Source organism: Pholis gunnellus (genome assembly GCF_910591455.1).
Source record: "Pholis gunnellus genome assembly, chromosome: 7".
NCBI lineage: Eukaryota > Metazoa > Chordata > Actinopteri > Perciformes > Pholidae > Pholis > Pholis gunnellus.
The window spans coordinates 10,110,752-10,132,842 of record NC_136533.1 but is presented as its reverse complement, the minus strand read 5'-3'; the positions used below and the strand labels follow the sequence as shown (position 1 = coordinate 10,132,842).

Here is a 22,091-nt window from a genome sequence, read left to right as displayed (position 1 = left end):
ATAAATGTGTATATTTCACTTCTTACTAACTTACCTCTACATTTTCATAAAAGTTGTTATTCACTTACTTTGCCATTAACATGTATGTTTTGTGCTCATCTGGTGTTTTATAATCAAATATCTAAATCCTTAATAGGAAAATATTAATATTTTAGCAAATATTGTCTATACTATATTTGCATATTTGTATCCTCTTAGGCTTCCATCTTACTTACAACATACACTGGGCTCTTCTTTGTGTGGGTAGTTTAAATAACATGAGACATATTATGCAAAACTATTTTATTTACAAAACAAATGGCACAGTATGACTGCACAGTAAATGCACATGCACGCTCCAGACATGTCATGGGAGTTTCTTTCCATAAAATCCTAAGTGATTCCAGTCAGACAGTGACAGACATTTCAGGCAAAATTCATAACTAAGATTCTCACTGAGGGAGCAAATATTGCTCAAGAGGAACAACGGTTCATTACTTTTAAGGCCATTTTAGAGGTTAGGATGAAATGGACACCAGCAGCAAGTCCTTGCAAACGAATGTCACTAAAATGAATTAAAATACAGCTGGCTATAAAGTGTGTGTGGTCTAATTGTCAGTACTTTGAAAGCAGATAATCAAACGGCTTCATAGAGAGGGGACACAAACAAAGCAAGATCACATCACTTCACTATTTAAAACAGATATGCCTCCACATGAGCAGCTGAATACTATATCTCAAACTGAAAGGCATATCTGTCACACCTACTTCATACATACGTCAATGCAAACTGTCTGTGGTCATAACTCAAGTATTTTCGCCTCAGTAATTATCAGTAATATGGCAGAACAAGATTCCTCTGCGCAGGCTCTTCAACTTCTGTTAGACAAGCAATTTGTATAGAGGCATATATATCCCTAAAAGGTGAAAATGTTATGTGAGATACCATTAACGTCCATTCATTTTTATAATATTGTTTATAATCAATCACAATTCACTCTTTTTTTAAGATCTTGAAACATGTTCAGCTACTTCTTTTTGTTTGATTTAACCCACTCAAAATTCAGTGCCTTTGTCTCAAGAATTTGGCTTGGTACATTACTTGTTCTTGGAGAATACATAGAAAGGTGAAAAACGAACAAAAACGTAAACAGCAGGTAGATATGAAGTGGGTGTCGGAATGGTAACAAGAGAGTAAAACACGACACCATCAACCAGCCAGTTTGCTGGCCACAATTGAAGTCTTTCTTTGAGGCAGGTCCTGAGGTGTTGGGATGTGCCCCCCGGTGATCTCCGTCTTCTCTGTTGGGGCCGATGGCAGCTGTTTATTCTTCATCTTTGCCTTGGCCATGTTGTAGTCACCAGAGTCAAAATACTTTGGCTGGACACAGAAGAAGATGCAATGTGAGAATATTGTAAGACAGGTATTTAGGCAATAAAGGAGCTAGCCAAGTTTAGGTATGAAACGCACCCCCTTCTGAAGTCTTTTCCTGAGCAGGTCTGAGCCTCCAGGCTTGGCTCCCAGGTTAGGATACCTGGCCTTAAGTTTGGCCTCCTCTGCTTTTTCAGGACTAATTACTTTGTCCTCCATTTCCTGCAGAAAGAACACAATGTATGGACGGTAAATGCTCCGCTAAGCTGACTTGATGGGAGAAAAACTGAAATGTCGTTAAAAGTACACAAGACATTATTGATGAAGGAAACTGCAATAAACATTCCGAAAGCAGTTACAGCTTCTGTGCTTACAATTTATTTTATATAATTCAAAATATGCAGACGCCGCCATGAGGGAAAAATTCAAACTAGTGTTTGCACTGACGTTAGCATTAATCCTCCCAATTAACTTAGCATATTAAAGCTACAACATTTACCAATTTAAGCTAAGCTATCCACATATTTACACGTAATTGCGGCCATCTACGCTACACGTCAGTCCCCAAAACGACAATATCTTTGTTTTGCTTTACCAAATAAATCGCTGCGAGCTCATTAGCTAGTGACTTGGCGGTAGCATCATCGGTGACATTAGCCAGGCGTAGCTACAGGCTAACTAGCCTGTTGCTAACTAGCCTGCTGCTAACCGCCTGCTAATTTAGCAGGCTCGACGTGCGCACATCACGGGCGAACGTTAGTTAAATTGGCAGCCACGTTAGTCGTTAGAACGAACCTGCTGTTCCTCTGAAGTCCTCGTTCCTTCGACCTCCTCAGACATTGCTGTGTTGAATCCCTGCTTTGCTCGCAAAACCGCGGGTGAAACGTTAGCCGTTAAACCAGCTCTTCTGGAAGATGGAAGGTGGTACAGGCTGCAGGCAGATGGAGACGAATCGGCGGGCGAGGACAGCAGCCTGTCATGCACAGCCTGTCCAGCAACAGGCCGGTGAATCGATGCCAGAGATGCAGATGGGAAAACAGACTGGTACCGTCAGATCATCACATTAATCTGTTTTTAAATGGTACCTTATCAAGTGTCCGGCTATACAAGCGGTTTACAATCTGTTCAGTAGAAAGCGATTTTTTTTTAAAAAGAGGAGAAAATAGCTTCGGGGCTCAAGTGATGTCATACGTGCGTTTACACTATATTTGCATTAAATATGTAGAAGTTGCGTTTAATAATTCATGCTTTGAAAGTGCAGCAGGAACACTAAGCTTTTATCTGTACAACATCTTTAATATGTTTTTAAATATTAAAATATTATAAATCGATTTTCACAACTTGAACATTACATACGGATACATTTGTATTTGTATGTATTGTATCCATACTCATCTTCACCTCAATAAAACAATATCTTTTTAATTTACCAATTAATTCGTTGGAATCTTTAAGGAAAAATGTATTTGGGCCTGGAAGATAAAAGAGTATGCTTTTATTTGTCATAGTATTTCATTTCAAGAATCAAATCTCTCTTCAGTGTAAATCTACCTGCTGTCACAGGTGGTAAAAGATAAGACTAACCTTTCTCAACATTAGTCTACCCATCTTAAACTATATTTCTGGAGGAAAACAATTGTGTTGGAAAAAAGCCTAAAGATATTATGCCTATACTTGCAAATATAGTTTTTATACCCGTTATCCCACACCCTTATAGACAGGAGGTAGAATTGTTTGATAAATCAATGTTCAGTTAACTTGTAGTTAATGATCAACATAGCCTAATTGTATTTTTTGCATAGGCTACACTCGTTAGTTAGGTGAATCTCATTCAGTGAGGTGCTTACATTATCTACATCATTTGTGTGCAGTGTAGTTAAGTGCAGCCAACTTTCTCTTCCTACACAACGGTCTTCACACTAAAAAATAACCAGAAATTACAGCTTTATCAGCAAAAATCCACATGTAACAAACTCAATTGTCCTGGTTTTTCAAACTGCTGACAAATATATTATATATACTTGCTGTGGCAGCAATTTATGTTTAATTTAGCGATGGTTATTGTGCGTTCAATGTCAGAGAAAAAGAAACAAACCATTACCCAACAGAAGTTTATTACATTTTTGTTGTTTACCGCTAAACATTTTCTGCATGACTAAAATACATTTTACTTTGCAACAGGATAAGAATTAATTATTTTCAATCCCAACTACCACACAGGAAAAAAATGACTGGAAGGTATGTGGTTAAATACCGCGTTGGAGGCAGGTCTTCGTTAAATCAATGCTTTCAATCATCGTACAGCTATTTAAAAGTGAATCCATTACTGTGTCGATCATCAGCCATTTGGACATGTTAAATTCCAAAACAGAAGTAGAATATAATACAAAGTCAACTTGTTTACGAGAGTCGTCACATAAACAAAATCCCTGGGGTATAAGATTAGTCATCTTCAGCCGCCATGTCCACGTCCTCTTGTAGCTTCTGCACCATTTTGGCTTCCATTTGTTTGGCCTTTCCTGTAAAAACAAAACACACAATTTTAACAATGCTGAATTCACAGACTCATCTTATGTACATTCGTAAGTACTCAGCATAGTATACTTTTTGTATAACTTGGCTATTTAGTGACTATAAAAGATCTTACCTGCATGTGGTGCTTTGATAAGGTGAATATTTTTCTTCACTTCGCTGATGTCCTCTTCCCTCTCCAGCTGTTTGCCCTTCTTTAATCTATTGAGTGGAGACAAACAGCAGCGGTGAGGCAAACATGGTTTTCAAAATCCCGTCAATACCATATTTATCAAATAAAAACTGTTTAACATAAGATGCAAAAAGATTAACTCAAAATATGAATGACTTGCTCACCTGTTCATGATAAATCTTGCCTGTCGTTTCCGTTTGATTTCCTCCACCCTCTTCATGGCCTCCACTGTAGAAATTAAAAGCGATGCACAACTCTTTAGTTAAAAAATCAAATGACAAAACTAAATTTACCGCAAGTACAAGTGAGAAAAACATTTCTACATTACCTGTTTTGTCCCACAGATCCCTGTTGTATTTAACAGGTATATTTCTACGTTTCTCGAACTCCAGGGCGTTATCCTGAAAGAGAGGATGTTTGTTAGATAAAGAACAATAAAACAAATGTACGACGCAGAGATAGTTCTCTATAGATAACCAACTCACCACGGTCAACTCCTTTCCTGTTGCCTTTCTGAATGCTTTGGTCCATCTGGTTTTTCTTGGGTTACGCTTCTTCTTGAAGTTCTTGTGGCATTTTGATTTGCAGAATCTGAATGACTACATACATTTAAAAAGAGGGAAAGTTATCTTAAGTTTAACTCAAGTAGAAGAAGATTTTACATTATATTAGTCAAACTTCACACACACACTCTCTAAACTATCTTTATGGGCTACATATTCAAGGCATGTTTGAGGTAGTTTAGAAAACAGTGTTGCCATTACTAAGTATGTCTGTCACAAAAATGCATATAAATAAGCTTATGTAAAAGACGATTTAGTGCGTAAAAGGGCCGATAAAATACATGCGTTTCCAACACCATATGCGTTTTATATAATACTTATGAATGTAACAGATGTTTAGAATTATTCACTATTGAAACTAATAAACAGTAACATAATATAGTTTATAAGCTAATGGGTTTTAGAAAATGTACACATTTTAAATGTACTATGAAAAGATGAACCCTTGTGAGGCTCCTGTTCCATCTTTGTTGTGACTGTTAAAAACACAAGTGCTTATGTGTAATATTGAGGGCGTACCACACATTTGGAGCTTAAACATTAATACAAAGATTAAAAACATCGCCGACACAATCTCAAGAACCAGTTTAAGCTCCACAGATGACTGCGGGGATGTTTATAATTCTGCTCACAGTGTAACGTCACCTCCAGAGGGCGCAGTTACTCCACAGGCCAAACCCGAGGCCCTGCTAGTTAAATGTCCAGCTATTCAACAACGTGATTTATTTTGTCAAAAGCAGAATTCATTTAACATTTCTCTAACATTTTAGAAAGTATACCTCAACTCCACGATGTAAATAACTGAACACGGGAGGTAGATGGTCACCACGTTGAGTTGTTTACCGTGTAAACTAAAACCCCATGTTGGTCCCACGTGAGCGAGAACAGCACGTTATGTTAGCATGCTAACGTTAGCCAGCTAGCTACGTGGTGAACCCTGACAGTCAAACACGAGCTTCTGTTACAGCTACAGGATTATTCAGAGTGAAACAAGAGATCATACCTTGCAGTCGTTCCTTACAAACTGAACCCCATGCCCGGGGTACACTGGCCCCGAGCAGAAGTAACACTTTTCGATGCGCATTGTCGCCGCAGAGCTGCTGCGTGCGACAGACGATGAAAACAAGACCGCCCCGTGTCTTCTTCTTCGTCTTCTTCTATCCTGGCCGCTGAAGCGCGTGGTAGGAATGTGCTGCCCCCTGCTGGACCTTCTGTCAAACAACGTTTCTACTTTCAATTTGTCATATATAGGATTCAACTTGGTGAAAAAAGTACACATTGCATTGACGATTGGTTCCGTCTGTATATATAATATTTAAGTTATTGTGGATTTTTTACTTAGTTCATATTCTTTACTGTTTTATTACTTATTTACTTGTCTATAATACTTGTTTTGATCTTGGTATTTGTATTATGTCTCTTGTTTGCACTACACTGTATGCTAATAAAGGATTCTTTTATTTTATCTTATCTTATCTTAGTAAGTAGGAAGATAATTTATGTTCTTAGATGTGCTTGGACTCTCTCCCAAACTGCTGCAACACATAATATTATAACCTCCTAATGTCCATTAGGACATCTCCATACTAGAATAAGAATACGATTTTATTAAATAAATAGCCAGTGTGAACAAATATTGTTTGATGTTCTGTTTTATTGGAGTTTACCTTTTATAAAAATGTTTCTCTTTCTACAATTTATATTTCATAATAGCATATTTCCACATATCATTGCTACTTTACCTTTCAGGAGATGGGTAGTGAAAAAAATCATTAAAATTAGTTGATTTCTTAATATTGACAAATGTTTGGGAGTATTTCATAATTTCTTATATTTACAAAATTATTATTGAACACTTTTCCCACCTAATTATCATAAATCCCTACAGTGTGTCTTCCAGCTGTGTTTCTTCCACAGCTGTTTTTCTCATCCAGCTGGTGAGTGTGGTGTTCACACATGACTTTATACTGATTATGGGGTCAAAAATAATTAAAAAGGCTTAAAAAGTGTGAGGAGAACCTCGGATGAAATCTTGACTCAGTGTTGAGCATCTGGCACCGTTTCATTGTTTGTCACCTATTCTCAAGGCTACACTGTTATTCAAAATATTCCATACCATCTTAACCTTTCAATAAATATTAAAAGGCTCATGAAAACAAACACAAACACAAAGAGACAAAGTGCAACACAAACTGGTATTTTTCCAAGAACAATTTTATTATCTAGTATCTACGATCATCTTGAGTATCAAAAAAGTCTGTTGCAACATTTCAACTCTTAAAACAATTTGTTTTGTTGCTCACTTTGGATTAAAAGATGTATTTTGGTATTTAAAAGCAGAAATAAAATCAAAAACATAACTTAAATATTAACATTTAAGTCTACATTCTAAATCTACATTTGGCACCTGAGTTAAGTCAGCAAAATTATCTGTGGCTTTCAAATGAACCTCTTATAATAATGCATAACACAGACAAACTTTGAACTTGAAACCAGCCGTATTCATTTAGAAAATAATGTCACATTTAAATTGGGAAATGTTTTTGTTTACGACATCATGCTAAAAAGACAATCTAAATGAAAATGTCCAATAATATCATTCAGGTAAAACACCATGGTGATAAAATACAGCAGAACAGTTTGATATCTCAAGCTTAAAAAAAAACTATAAAAATGCCTCTCTAGCAATCAAAACCATTGGAAATTATATCACATTTAAATGCAAATAATGTAAATGAAAACCAAAGAAAATCACTAAATAACAGAGACTTCCAATTTCTTTGGTTAGCATTATTTGTATTACAAAGATATAAAAAAATGATTATGTTGCTCTTCACACATTGGGTTTCCATTTTGATAGTCTGAATCCTTCATTGTCACACCTGGACAGGAAATATCATGGAGAGAGAAAGAGAATTCTTCCCCATACAGCTATACTGTTGATCGGTAACAGATGATTCTCCAAACAAAGAATGCATATCATCATCTATCACTGGCAAGGAAAACTGGATCTTTGGTCTTGTGTCAAATATTTCCACCTCATAATACCAAGGATCAACTGAATGAAAAGCCTTACCCATCTGAGGAAGGAGACAACTCTTTGGATAATAGCATCGGCATCACCGCTGCATCTAGCAATGGTCTAGAAGGCAAATGGAGCACAAGCCGGGGAGACTTGTGCTAAAGCTTTCACCAGAATAAAGCATCAAGAAAATGTACATTGAGTAAAGCATTCAAACCACCATTATAAGGGAAATTTACATCATTGGCAAGAACAATATTTTGGCAAACGCACCCTTAATGTATATTCTCTATATTTTTGGTTGCCTTAGAATATCTATTGTATTATCAAAAACTCTTTGGGTACAATTCTGCCCATCTTTGGATCTCATCTTCTATAGTATGCAAAGCCCTTTCGATATTAAGGCCATGTTAAAGCTTTGAGTTCAGTGCACTGGAAATGCCAAACGATATTGTATGATAAAGCTCAATTAGCTTGACAATATCTAAAGCACTTGTTATTTTCACAACATACACCATTCAAAGACAAACAATGTGAAACAAAAGCTCTTAAAACCATGAAAATAAAAGTTCCGAAAATTCAAAAAGTGAGGATCTCTATATAATAATGTCCCAACAGAGGTTTCTAGACATGGCAAATAAAATGTTTTCACCTTGTCCCCTGAGTCTGAGAAATACTGCACAATATGTGGTGAAAAGGAGGTAGTAACGTGTACACAAGAACAGAATACAGGAGGTAGATAATCGGTCAAAAGGGCCCAACTTCACCCTCTGCTCCAGTGGAAAGAAATTAAATATAATGAAAATGTATCACAGTACATTTCTGACATTCTTTTTAACATTCATCATGGGTGAGCTTTGGTTTAGGACAGACAACGCCAAAAAGACAAACAGGTAGAAAGCAAAGTAAAATGGAAATTAAATGTTATAACAAACATTCATACAAAATCCTGAGGTAGATCCGAAGCAAAAGCACATTTCGTCCATCGCAGCAGCTGGCTTCCTGATCCCATGTGCCTCTGGAAATAACCGAGGGGCTCATCTCAGGAAGCGAACGAGGTAGAAGTGGCGTAGCTTCGGCTGCTGAAGAGCAGTTCTAGGCTGGGTGATGTCAGGAGACGACTGCTTGTGACGTGTGCAGGGCAGGATGAGAGCACTCTGAGATGCAGCAGAAGCGGGCAGCATCAGGGGCGGAGTGATGGAGGGGATGGCTCAACATCTTCTCATTTTCCACTTCAAAAGACTGTTTCAGTTCAGCGGCAGTGGGGCCATCGTCCGACCCAAAAGACTCAGGTCGGGAGCTTTGGTTGGTCGAAGGGTTGCTCATCTCTTCGTTGCTTTCTTCGTTGGAGTAGTGTCCAGAGTCTCCCGTCTCTTGGCTGCCCTCACTGGTGTGAGAGCTCTCCGAGTGATACGGCCCATAGATGATCTCCCTGGACGAAGGTGGCAAGGGCGCCGAACCCAACTGCTCCTCATACCTCAAAACTGTTTTGCCAGCCTCATACAAGCTGGCTCTCCTCTCAGCCTGATGGGATAGAGACGACCGCATTTAATTGAAGATTAAAAAAAGAAATCTGACTGACAAAAAAAAGCTGATTGACGAGAATAATGTTGCATCACTTACATCACTTACAGCTGGATTCGTGATCTCCCTCTTGAGGAGCAGCCACCTCTTGCTTTGATTGTTGCTGCTGATAGCACCGGCACTATTCAAGACCATATTAGCTTCATCCTGTGACAAATGAGAAAACATATGAGAAACGCAGATTCTTTTGAACATTGAACATGTAACTGTGAAACTTAAAAATGAATTCAATTAGAGGGGATGGCTCAACATTCTTAATGTTGAGCCATCATTCTTAATGAATTCAATTAAGAATCATCATCACAAGATCATTCACTCTCTCTCTCTTTGTTTGGCTCACCTTGGTATCTAGAAAGTGGTGACTTATCATGGGTATAAGGGCCTCAACGTTCTCTCTGTGGTGTTCATTGGGCAGAGACAAGCCAGCATGTGGACCTTCAGCAGCTCCCACAGCAATGACTTTGTGACTGGAGGATTTCCTATGAGTCATTCAAAGATAACAATGTAAACAAATGTCCGAAAGAAAAGATTGTTTACGTTTTCTAAAGTAATTGTCAACAGTTTTTCATTATTGCAAAATGATCATGATCAGTACCTTGGTCTGCCCTTACTGATGAGGATTAAGGCACACATAACAATACAGGCCAAGGCGATGCTCACGCCAACAATGATTCCAGTCATAGACCTCTGGTCTATGTGGTAGAGACCATCAGATAAGACTGGAAGATAAAAAGCAGTGTTTCAGATTAGAAATGATTACACATGACCTAAAACTATTTAAAGACAATTAATAAACAGGAGAGTTGTTTTTGGTTGTCAAGCGTTGCTGACCTACGCCTCCTAGTGGTTTGTTCCCTACCAGAGAGGAACTTTCATTCACTCCCCATAGACCAGTTTTACTAATGACTATGAATCCATACTGAAGTCAAAGCACATCACCTCACAGTAAAAATGCACTTTTTCAGCACAAGATACATAGATTTAATGAAGCTGGCATAGATTTTACTAAGCAACTTAATAAAATGAAGCCTAATTTGAGGCACTAAGTGGTATCAAAACCCCAATATTACATTATACCTTGAGAGAAATTCAAACCATTACATTTCAAGCTAAGAATACTAGCATCAGAGTATAGCTTTGCTTTCATATCATTATAAACGTCCTGCCACATAACTAGCAGCTTGATATAACAAATGAATGAACTCATCAAGATGGGACACTTCTATCATGTATGCTCCAGTGTTTGATGATGCTGACCTGTTGTATCGGGGAAGCTGTCAGAGTGCCTGGGGTTCTTGTTGCGGTGGGTTTTTCCCCGCTTCAGTGCCAGCTCCACGATGTTAGAGAAAGGCCCGTCACCGACCTGGTTGGAGGCAGAGATTTTCACCAGGTAAATGTTCCCGGCCTCCAGCTTCTCCAGCAGGGCCATTGTGTGGCTCCCTGTAAACAGAAGCAGCAAGGATTAGAAATACAGAAAACTGATACTGGTGCAATTAATGTTGCATGAATATCTCTTTACAGCATATATCTGAAGCTGGGGAGTTCAGATGATACAAAACCCACTATAACTTGGGGTGACAGAAGGTTCCTATGCGGTTGGTGAAACACAATCTACAGGGTAAGATATGTTGAAATGTTTCCTCAAAATAAAATGTTCCTATATGTATACATTTGCCCTACAGCACTCCAACACTCATCCTATGTTGGATAAAAGTGCCTTAGATATATTCAGCGTTTAGAGGGAATTTCTTCATTTCGTTTATGACATTACCTCATTGTGTTCACTATCCATCTATGTAATGTTCTGTTACTGTATATCTTAGAAAACACGATCCAGTCAACTACTCACCCTCCCTCTGCAATATTTGCCAGCGTCCCGCCATCCAGGCTTTCTGGGAAGCGTACAGGATGGTATAGCGCGTAACCACCACATTGGGCTCTGTGGGCTCCCTCCAGGACACCAGAGCAGTGTCATCCTCGATCAGACTTACTCGCACTCCTGCTGGTGGGTGGCTAGGTGCTGCACACAGAGAAATCACATTCACAATAAACAACACTTGCTAAGACATTTTGTGAGAAATACGCGATTATCTGAATTGAGTCCGGACGGCAGAGGGGTGGGATACACAAACAGCAACATAGTCATGATAAAATGATGTTACAGTAATTGATATTATTACCTGCTGGCAGAGTCTGACGGTAAACAACAGAACTCCAAGGACTCGACATCTGGTCCACATGAAGACGCACAACAAACTCATAGCGAGTGTTTGAATCCAAACTCTGAACCATCACACTCTGTCTGGTACTGTGGGCAGACAACATTCATACATTATGGGCATTTGGCAGACAATAATCCAGAGATACTGACTGCTATAAAATGTGAGAATGTAGGGTAAGCTTAAATACTTATATCATCATTACAAACAGCAAATTATTTAAATTACAAGGGCACAAACATAATTCATAAACATGCACTATAACATAACGTTACCACTTATGCAAAATAACCAAAAGATCTTTTGGAGGTTTTATTCATTATGACAGATTTTTTGGGGGGTTCTCAGCTTACGTTTGAAGGTAGCGTATGGCAGAGGCGTTGTGGGTGCCCACAGGTGTACAACGGACTGTATAGCTGACAGCCTTTCCAGGAGGGAAAGTAGGACGGCTCCAGCTTAAAGACACTGCAGATGAATTGTTGGCCAAGACAGTCACATGACCTGGAGGCGGAGGGGCTGCTGCCAGTTGGTCTCTAGCCGCTGAACAATGCAAGCAAAATGCATATTTTTGTCACATTCCTCAATTTGAGAAAAGGTTTAAAGTAAATTTTAAGTTGTACGACTTTTGAAACAAGCAACAGAGAAATGTACTTACACACACATCCCGAGGTACTAATTGTTTGGTCTGTCTGATAGCCATCTCCAGCTTGACTGACAGCCAGAATCTTGACATGATACTTTCTCCTTGGGTCTGAAACAAAAATAATCAATTTTCAACCATTTCTGCCCATGTTGCTTAAACTACAACTGAAGGTTGGTCAAACTGACGTTACAATAATCGCATAGAGCAGCTTTTTTTCAAATGAATAGTCCAATAGAGGCCAAACAAGAATTCCAAACTCTAAAATATATCCATTAAAATACCAGAGTTGATGGTTAACAAATAGAGCAGCATCTTTTAAAAAAGAAAAGGGCAGACACTTTGACAATTAGCTGCAGGAGGGGACGTTTGTAGGTCATAAAATGGCCACTCCTTATGCATGGACAATGCATGGTCTCCTGAGTCACCCCAACCTCTCATTTATCATGTGTTGTCATGTGTAAGGAGCATGAGAAAAAAATCAACCAGCCCCAAGGCCCAGTAAATATGGTGACATGATCAATAAGCTCAATAAAAATTATCACAAAAAATATATTTTCTATAAAACCCTATCAGCACTAGGTTGTGTTTTCAAAAACAATACAAACAAATCACTAAAATGGAGGACAACAACAGAGGTGAGATTAGGTAAAACCTGAAAAAATAAAGTAATTATGGGAAATACAAGGCTGTATGAAGTACTGGCTGAAAGACATCAGCAAGCTCGTTGGGGCCTGGGGTTGGGAAACTTTTGTTTGAAACGTGAGTGTTAAGATTTGTTTTATGCCTCTGGTGTGAAAGGTCAGCCTTTGGGTATTGACCAGTGAAGGCGGTGTGTCCAGGCCTGCTGTGGGGGGCAGGGCCAGGGGCAGCGTTCAGCTGCTGGGATCCTAGGCCCATGGGACTGGGGGGCTGTGACTGGGGTCACCGGGTCAGGCCAAGATAGAACAGAAGGAATCTGGGCGCAGGGCTGTGGGAGAGGAGCTGGGCCCCTTTTGTTCCCCCTTTTACGTCCTTCCTACTGGCCTTGTGTTATAGCCTTCAACTTGGAGCAACGCAGAAAAAAACATGGCTCCAGAACAGAACTTGTATTGAGATTAGTGATATGGAACCAATCACAGCTTGTGTGATTATCAATATAGAATCAAACTGAAGTGTTCTTACAGATCGAGCAAAGTATTACTACAAAAACATCTTCATCAAAAACAGTTCCTCATAATGTACCCATTGTTAATTTAATTTTTTGCATAGGAACTGCTTAGGAAGTGCACTGTGTTTAAAGACTCACATCAGACAAAATGATATTGTTAACAGTTTTGATGGCCATGGTTCATGCTGCACATAGATTGCTGAGGGCTATTGACATGGACAGCACAGATGACCGGTGGGGGCAGGGTCCTAAGCCAGGACTGCTGTCTAACGACTAGAGGTCAGTGGCTCGGTCCAGCTTTGGCCCGTCCCAGGGGTCTTTGTTTGTGTGCTTCAGTGTCCAGCTAAAAGGGGTAGTGGCCAGGGTCTTACAGGGCAGGTCTAGCCCTGGATAGAACACAATGGCCAGGGATAATTATGCAAGCCTCCGGATGGGAAACGGTGGAGGGAGGGACATCTGGATGCTGACCTATAACCCTGGGAGCCTGGTCTCACACAATACTGCAGCCAGACTGGAGGGGCTACTGGTTAGGCAAGAGGGGTCAGCCCATATTGATCAGGACAGAGGGCAAAATGCAAATATAGCCTCCAACTGTCCATTGAATTAAATTGGGACCGAATTGAGTGAGAACCCTTCGGTCACTCTCTGTTGTCTCTACACCAAATGTACAGGTCTAGATGGTAGAAACATAGTGAAATATACACGTTGTATGTTTCTCATCCCCCTCCACTATCCCATCATCTCACAAATAGACGGCTATGACAAGTGCATCACTCACCAAGGCCACTGATGGTGTAGGTATAGGTTTGAGCCTGCAGCTGGATGATGGGCTGCTCCGGTTGGCCTTCCTCATGGTAACACAGCCGGTAACCCTGAACAACCACAGATTGTGGGGAGGTTTGCCAGCGGGCCACAATGGAGGTGCAGTTATGCGGCTCAAGTTGAAGAGTAGGAGCTGAAGGCACTATGGGGCAGAGACAGCGAAAATGTTATCTATACACTCTCATTTTCAAAAACAATTGCTGAACACAAAGGAAGACTAAACAAAAAACAACAGCACATTGGGTATTGAAAAAGGATGGATGGAGGATCATCTCATTAACACAATGGTTTGGGTGTGAGCTAGTTATTATCTAAGCTGCACATTACATTTTGGGTTTTCATTCACTAGCAATCATGTTTTAGATCTTGCTCTCAAATAAAAAGTATAATTCTGTCGGCTATGCTGCTCTTCAACACCTAAATATATAACCAAACTTTTGAAAACAAGACGTCCAGCTTTGGTGGACAAACAGCCTCCCCCAACACACCAGGCCATGAAAAGAGGCTATTCTTTCCCCCACATAGATGCCTGAGGCCCTCTCTTTATGACCCGTGACTGAGGCCACTCTAACATCACTGACAGCGAAGGGCAAAGGTTCCTGGGTAACCAACACAAAGAGTGTGGGACAATGCTACAAGAGCAAACTCTACTCATAAGCCAGCCACTCTGCATGAGCTCTAGTGATCCTCCTGGTATTCTAAGAGCAGCAAAACAGCGACTCAACAAAAGCAAAGTATAGTCAGTTACAATTTTGGCACCACGTGATTCTATTACTCTACAGCACCCTGATGTTTGCCTCTCACCTCGCTGAATAAATTCAATTATGCATGAAAACTTAGTGACAAATGCAAAAACACAAGTGAACAAAACTGCTCTATACAACCAGACAACATTTCTGTTTCATCCTTCTGTAAGGTGTACCTTTGCTGCTGGAGGTCTTAGGTGTGCGGTGCGAGGTCCACGTAGAAGGCTCACACCAGCCCACACGGGTGGCTGCAGCCATGCGAAGCAGGTAGATGGTGTCAGGCTGCAGGCCCTCCAGCAGATATTCGGTGCTGTTCTGAGGTAACTCCACAGAGGTGACAGCGCTGTCCGCAGCTGTACGATAGGATAGTCTGTATGCAGACAACCGACCGCGGCTCACCTTGGCGGGCAGCGGCTGCCAAATCACCTGAATGTCGGTGGAGCTCTGGCTGATGAGACTTAGCTCTGGGGTACGCAACGGCACTGTGGATGGACATGGATATAAAAATATACTTAACTCTGATGTGGTGATGGATTTCTTTAGAATACAAACATGAATGGCAACAAACAAACTGTCATGTATCTATATATTGACAAATTGTTGCTGTTAGTGAGTAGAAAATTGTGCTAACACTAGAATACCCATCCCCCTTATTTCCACTCAAAATGTGCTCTGTATACACATCCCTAGCATGCATGTTAGCTTAACTACCAGAGTGATTTATTGCAAGGAATGTTGGGATACTCAATGCTCTATGCTTACCATCCTCCAGGGTATGCTGACTGACTTGGTCTGACATACGACTGGCTCCCATTGGCATGTACGCCACGATGTAAAAGCTGTAGTTTCGAGCTGACTCAAGGTCATCGATGATATAACTGGTCGTGTCGTTGCCAATAACAACTTGGTATTCTTCGTTGTTTAGACCTGACATGGAACAGATCATAAAGTGGGTTAGGAAATGGGTTAAGATTATCCAAAGAAGAAGAGACTTCTATGAAAGGTTGTCCGACATGTACCATGTAAACAGTCAGTGTTTTGAAAGGCTTGATGTCGGCAGTTCCTGAATGTCACTCATCTTTTCTATAAACATTTGCCACATAACTTCCTCCAGGGGTCTTAAAGCAAACCTAATTAAACATCTAAAAATGTGTTTACTACAAAGGTATATTTATCTTAATAGAGTCACTTAACTGTTACGTTAATGCTTTAGGTTAAATGCCTTCTGGTTTGCAAGACTGTGAGGCTTTTAAAAAGCTACCCTGTCCCTTTAACTGCAAGCAGAATGAGCTGGGGAGTGGACAATGGGCTGGCTAAACCTGTTGTTATTTCAGTGAAGTTGCCATTCTGAGTCCTCCTTGACCTCTGCTCTGTGCAGCACCAACAGATGGCCTTCACCAAGGAAAGATTATCACATGTGAGCGTGAGATAGCTTATTGTGGTTAGCTGTGATCTTGTATCTTTTCACACCTTCACAGCTCCCCAGTTCACAACAGCTTAAATGAAACATTTAACAGAATTAAGTGTTTCTTCCTTTTGGTCTCACCTTCAGCCTTCATGTAATGGATGGAGTAGGCAATGACTTTGTCTGCATTGTAGAGCGGTCTCTCCCAGGCCAGTAAGATAGCAGAGCTTGAGATGGTCTCAGCATGAGTATTTCTTGGTGCACTGGGCCTGTCCTCGGACATGACAACAATAAGGCGAGCCAAGGACAGCACAGAACCCTGTTCACTCTCTGCAATGCACTGATAGATGGCATCATCTTCAGGGATGATCTGGGTAATCACCAATTTACTGTGAAGCAATAAACAAAATATTAACAACCAGCACTAACCTCAAGAAATTCAATCGTAATTGATGATTTTCACGGTACTCCGGTTTGATTGCAATACCTGTTGTACATCTTAATCCTCCCATTTAAGTGAACCTCTTCTCCATTCTTTAGCCACCTGATGCGTGGCGGGGGCACTCCCTCTGCTTGGCATATAAACCGGGCAGTGCCTGCTCTTGGACGGGTCTGGCTCTCAGGCCTCTCGACAATGGATGGTGGCACTAAAGCAGAGGAGTAAGAGAAAAGTGATGAAAACAAAGGCTATCGCTTTCTATTTATTAGCCCACAAAACACACATTTTGTGGCATCTTGCAAATAACACTTTCTCTCCAAGCAGGCATGGACTTATTCTTCATGTATAAAATGAGTTCCATCTGCAAAAGCTTTTGTTGTGTTAAGGCATATGGAATGTGAGAAGCGATAAGAACCAGTGCTGTATAACTACTTCAGAGTTTAGTGTACCTAGAACTGTGAGGTTGGCTGCAGCAATGGTGTAGTTGCGGGTTCCAGGGGTGGTGGCCCTGCAGAGGTAGACTCCACTGTGCTTGGAACTGATATCAGTAATAACAAGGTTTCCATTGCCCAGCACTTTGGCGTTGTACACATCAATGGGTTTACTGTCAGCACGGCTCCAGGAGATGATGGGCCAGGGATTGCCTGTGGCCACACACTCCAGCACCACAGTTTGGTGAAGATAAACTGTGACATTCTGAGGTCCTGCAATGATTCTGGGCCTCTGAAGTGGTTTAGGACCTGCACCTTCACAAGAAAAGGAAAATGTTAAATAATCAATTGCCTATATAATATGATTGTTTAATGCTCATTTCTAAAATCCATTTAATGCAGTCTCTGTACCTTGGTTGACAGTCAGTGTGGCCTCTCTACTCTTCAAACGGCTACCGATGTTAGTTGCCACACATCGATACTGTCCAGCATCTTCCGATTGTACATTGTGGATCTGAAGGACTCCGTTGGGCAAAACTGTTATTCTGGGAACAAACAACGGTAACGTTAGGCTCAAACTGGGGGGTATAATGTAGACAGCAACAGAATTTGGGAGATGCTTCTAGATTAGAAATACATGTTGTCCAGAAAACAAGTGTATTATACGATGGTGTCTAAAATGACTCGAGGCGTGCCGACGGGTACCTGTCTGTTTGTAGTGGTAGTGTGCTTTGGTTGAGCTCCCAGGTGATGGTGGCAGGAGGGCGAGAGGTGACAGCACAGGAGAATCGTGCCAATGAGCCCTCAGTCACCACCATAGGCACAGGATGCATTACAAACTCTGAGATACCTGTGAAACAAAAAATGATCAATCGAGGTCGAAATATCAGCAGTGGAATATTTCAACTAAAACTTAATTCATTAGCTTATTATGAAATCAACTAGCAGTTATAGTTGTTGGCTGCTGAATCAAATATTCTAATATGATTATTCACAGCAATTTGTTTTGCGGTTATTTGTGTTTGTCACTAAATATAACATTTTCTTTCAATATTTGGGAAAGCATTATACATTATGCATGCAAAGCCCTGACTTTGATGGATGTTAACTGATTGTATGAAAATAATTGATCTTTGGAAGACACCATGATCTTGGTTGTGGGCAGATGAGCTATCAGCTCCCAGACTGACCAGCTGGTCCAATCAATGGATCAATGGAAGAATGACAATGAATGATGCATTGTTATAGATAAAAACTAATCAATTGCCTTTGCATAAGAAGGATTGCCAGCAACCAATAGGAACATAAAACTATCAAAAACAATGTTGAAATTAAAAAGTTTTTTTTTTCTTTCTTGCAGATGTCAGGGATGTTATAATTACACACAGGAAAAAAGCCATTTTGTCAGATTCATGTTGTACATATTTTACAGCTATCTGTGCATATGTGAATGTTATGCTTACAACCTGCTATGTAGACACGGATTAAGTATACTTGCTTTAAACAACTGTGATGAAGTTGCTGAGTCACATTCTGTTCATGCGTATTCAAAAGGCCTTTCAATAATCACCACAAGTAACAACCCCCAATCTGCATTTGTCCCCAGAATACTCTGTAAGATATGACCAATGACCTATATTCATTAAGGTGGTAACTCTCTCCCTTCCCCCTCACTCACAGGAAGGAAGTCAATATCATGTTAAAGAAAATCAATACCCTGTTGTCCAACTGAAGCTCTACATTTAAATACTCAGCTTAGGGACATCCAAATTAAAGAGCAATCCTTTAATTCAAGACCTAATTTCATCAATATTACACAAATAAACTGAAGACCCTGCATATGTGAAGTGCATTAGGGAGTAGGCCTAAACCAGGGCAAATGATCCTTTAGGGTTTGTTGGTGAATTGTTCCTCTGTAATGGCAGTAGGTTTGCTTTAGCGTGAACACATGACAACAAAATCCCAAATGATGTTCCAATGGTCAGCATTTCGATGAAGTTTGGAATGATCCCTTTACTCTGTCTAAGACAACACAGCTGACTGGTGATCATGAAAAGCCCTCAACACCAGGTAGGAAGTTATAAACAGTAAGTTGTTTACTCTCCACTGGGAGATAACCGTCTTCACTCGCGCTGGGATCCGTGATGTAGGTGGTGGGTGTGGCCTGCACAGACTGATCTGCTAAAATGGTCACCCCTGTTGTAAAGAACAAATCAATGTCTAGGTCAAACAGCACAAAGGTCACTCTAAAGAGGTCAAAGTTTGCTTCAACCCCCTGTCCATTTAATTTTAACCCAAGCTGGGAGCCAGATCGAAGTCAGTTTACCAGTAGTCTACAAAAGAGGATCTTGTAATCTGTATGTTTTGTGTATATATGTGTATCTCCCATATCAAATGCTACAATAGTATACAATTATAGTGGCAAAGCACATGTGTACTTATGTTGAGGATATTGTAAGATATATATGACAGATAGCTGACACCTGAAACTAGTGATGTAGTCCTAGAACAACAAGGGAAATACCTCCTGAATGATCATCTCTTTTTACTGGAATATCAGGCCTGTTCAACCACATGACAAACTGGGCTTTCTTTAACAAAAGGGCTCTGCTTGACAGGGCAACAGAGGGACTGATCCAGTGAAAGGGATTGTGGGCTGTGAGAAGGAACAGCAGGGCAGCCCAGCCAGAGCAGGCCTGTGACATCACAAAGGCTTTCCCTGCTGACCCCTGACCCCCAGGACCTCTGGACAGAAGGGGAGCACAGAGGAGGCCCATCCACTCCCTGCCTACAACTGACCAAAAAAACCTTGAACCCTTTCAGTAACAAAGGCTGGACGCCAGGCCAAACTTGACTTTTGAGGGATTTTATGTGGTCATCCTATTTTTTTGTTGCCCTTTAAAAGATTGACAAAAATCACAGCAAAATTATCAGAGCATACTTGGTGTGTCTATAAGCCTATGAATAGTTCTGTACTGTTGAGTATTGGGACATATTGCCCCAAACGTTCTAACCTCAGTGTCAAAATCTGTATATTTCAGAAGGCAATGCTAGTTTCCATGACACCAGTCAAGGGATGGCCCTTCTAAGACCGGTGAAAAGTGTCCATGGTAGACCAGGCCCATTGAATAGACACAGCTGTCCTGTCCACTGATATGTGGACAAACAAATGCCCTGAAAAGCCAGCCTTTTCTTCTGGTGCGGTCGGGGTTACTCCAAACAAAAGCTAAAAGGCAAGTGACCTTTCAGAGATTCCTCTGTGTAGCAGACCATTCAGCAATTACACAGAGCCACAGTCTGCAGTGACAATGCAATCCCACCAACATAAGAAGAGAGAAGGCTAATTTTCTAACGTTTTGCCAATGTTTCCTGGGTACTTCCATAAGTGTGCAAGTGTTGTGTTTCCTCATAACAGGGAACAGACAGTGTACTGAGACTCAGGGCATGTTTATGGAGTATTTATGAGCTTTTAGATTGACTCCCCATCTACCTTTAACTGTCTCTTAAAATGATCCTATAACTGCACCGACAGCTTTAAACTCAAGCATGACTAAGTCTGAACAACCTCCAATAACATTGGAACTCAGACTTTAGAGGTGTTTCCTCAGTAAAGAAAAAAAGAGAGGGGCGGGGTACATCTGCTTCCCATCTCCAGGTTAATAACCATGAACTTGCCATTCTGATGCCTGCATGTTGACACCACAAAGTGGATATCACCAACAAGTTTAACTCATCCTTCCTACAGTTGAAAACAGGATTAAGGTCCATGTTAGCCTCAGAGAATCCCTTTCACTCTGAGCTCCATACTTACTTGCGATAGTCAGACGTGATCTTTGGCTTAGGATAGCTCCATATTTGTTCTGGGAGAGGCACTGGTAGAATCCTTCATCTGAATCCTCCTTGGGATGCTTTATCTTTGGTATGTACAAGGAGCCGTTGGGCAGAATTTGTATGTGCTCACTTTCTGCCAACTTAACTCCATTCTTCAGCCACTTGATGGTGACTGGAGGCAACCCATGAGCCTGACAGTCCAAGAGAGCAGGGTCCTGTGGTAGTAAGGTAACATCACTGGGCTCTGTGATGAAGGACAACTCGCTGAAACACAAAACACCTGGAGGAAAAGAATGGGACCATTAGTAAAGAGTGCAAAATACAGATTACACACATCATGTAATATTACAAGAAAATTACATTGATGTTATAAAAAAAAACGTTTTAGAAAAAGCACACAGAATTGTCGATATTAATGTCTTAGTATGACAGACACGGTGGAAAGCAGCTGTATTAAGGTGGTTACTATTGATATATAATGTGCTATCCTAATTAAAAAAAAAACATAATTTATCTCTCAGAAACAGTGATGTAATAGTTTGGTATGGTGTCTTAATATTTGCTTTGGTTAAGTTATCTCTAATGATAGAGAAACACAGGACTATTAGAAATAATACAGTTAAAGTTGAACAACCTGTTCAGTAATCTCATTTTAGTCAATGCTCCGAAAACAATTAACTAAATAGTTGCATATGTCTGCTAGGAACAATGACGTTAAACAAAAAATATTTACGCATTTAACGTTAACAATACGCGTTATGCCATCAACAGTCCGTGCGCGGACCTCATATCAGGTCAGCACGTATAGGTTATAACAACGATAACATCAGTTACAAAAACAAAACACTTACTTGATAAAGGCAGAAACAAAACAATAAACCGCCAGTGCTGGTGGACCTTCATCTTAAACTTCGCCATTCATCCGGATTCGTGTGTCATTCTCTCCCACCGCGATCCGCCGCTGCCCTGCGTGCTGTCCGTATATCCCCAAAAGCACTTCTGCCAGCAACAGAGGACCGACGGCTCTCCAGGGGTGCCGAGGGGCCCCCACCCTCGCCTCTTTACGCATGCGCAGACAGAACGGACCAGAAGCAAGTGTGTCTCCAACAACTGAGGTCTGGGGACCCAAGGGGCCTCCAGGTGGAACTGTCACAAGACAGCAACTAGAAACATTTAATTCATTG

General features: G+C 40.6%; 3 protein-coding genes across 3 annotated transcripts; all 3 read right to left on the bottom strand.

Moving 5' to 3' along the window:
• Positions 1–267: 267 nt before the first annotated feature.
• arpp19b (cAMP-regulated phosphoprotein 19b) lies at positions 268–2,280 on the bottom strand. Its single transcript, XM_079162685.1, has 3 exons — positions 2,147–2,280; positions 1,451–1,573; positions 268–1,360 (listed from the first exon to the last, which is right to left on the bottom strand). Exons 1-3 carry the CDS (start codon positions 2,189–2,191, stop codon positions 1,190–1,192), a joined length of 339 nt encoding a protein of 112 aa, XP_079018811.1. The 5' UTR covers positions 2,192–2,280; the 3' UTR covers positions 268–1,189.
• Positions 2,281–3,448: 1,168 nt separating this feature from the next.
• On the bottom strand, positions 3,449–5,756 carry rsl24d1 (ribosomal L24 domain containing 1). The gene is made up of 6 exons (XM_079162748.1): positions 5,622–5,756; positions 4,541–4,654; positions 4,384–4,456; positions 4,220–4,283; positions 3,999–4,084; positions 3,449–3,870 (listed from the first exon to the last, which is right to left on the bottom strand). Exons 1-6 carry the CDS (start codon positions 5,700–5,702, stop codon positions 3,794–3,796), a joined length of 495 nt encoding a protein of 164 aa, XP_079018874.1. The 5' UTR covers positions 5,703–5,756; the 3' UTR covers positions 3,449–3,793.
• Positions 5,757–8,750: 2,994 nt separating this feature from the next.
• Positions 8,751–21,825, bottom strand: LOC306698785 (protogenin B-like; the record flags this gene model as incomplete). The annotated part of the gene is made up of 19 exons (XM_079163260.1): positions 8,751–9,164; positions 9,264–9,371; positions 9,565–9,703; positions 9,820–9,943; positions 10,482–10,664; positions 11,074–11,244; positions 11,405–11,532; positions 11,797–11,983; positions 12,099–12,194; positions 14,012–14,197; positions 14,978–15,283; positions 15,564–15,728; positions 16,348–16,595; positions 16,694–16,853; positions 17,095–17,391; positions 17,488–17,621; positions 17,782–17,926; positions 20,888–21,187; positions 21,759–21,825. The coding sequence occupies 19 exons, from the start codon at positions 21,823–21,825 to the stop codon at positions 8,751–8,753; spliced, it is 3,558 nt and encodes a 1,185-aa protein (XP_079019386.1).
• Positions 21,826–22,091: the final 266 nt, after the last annotated feature.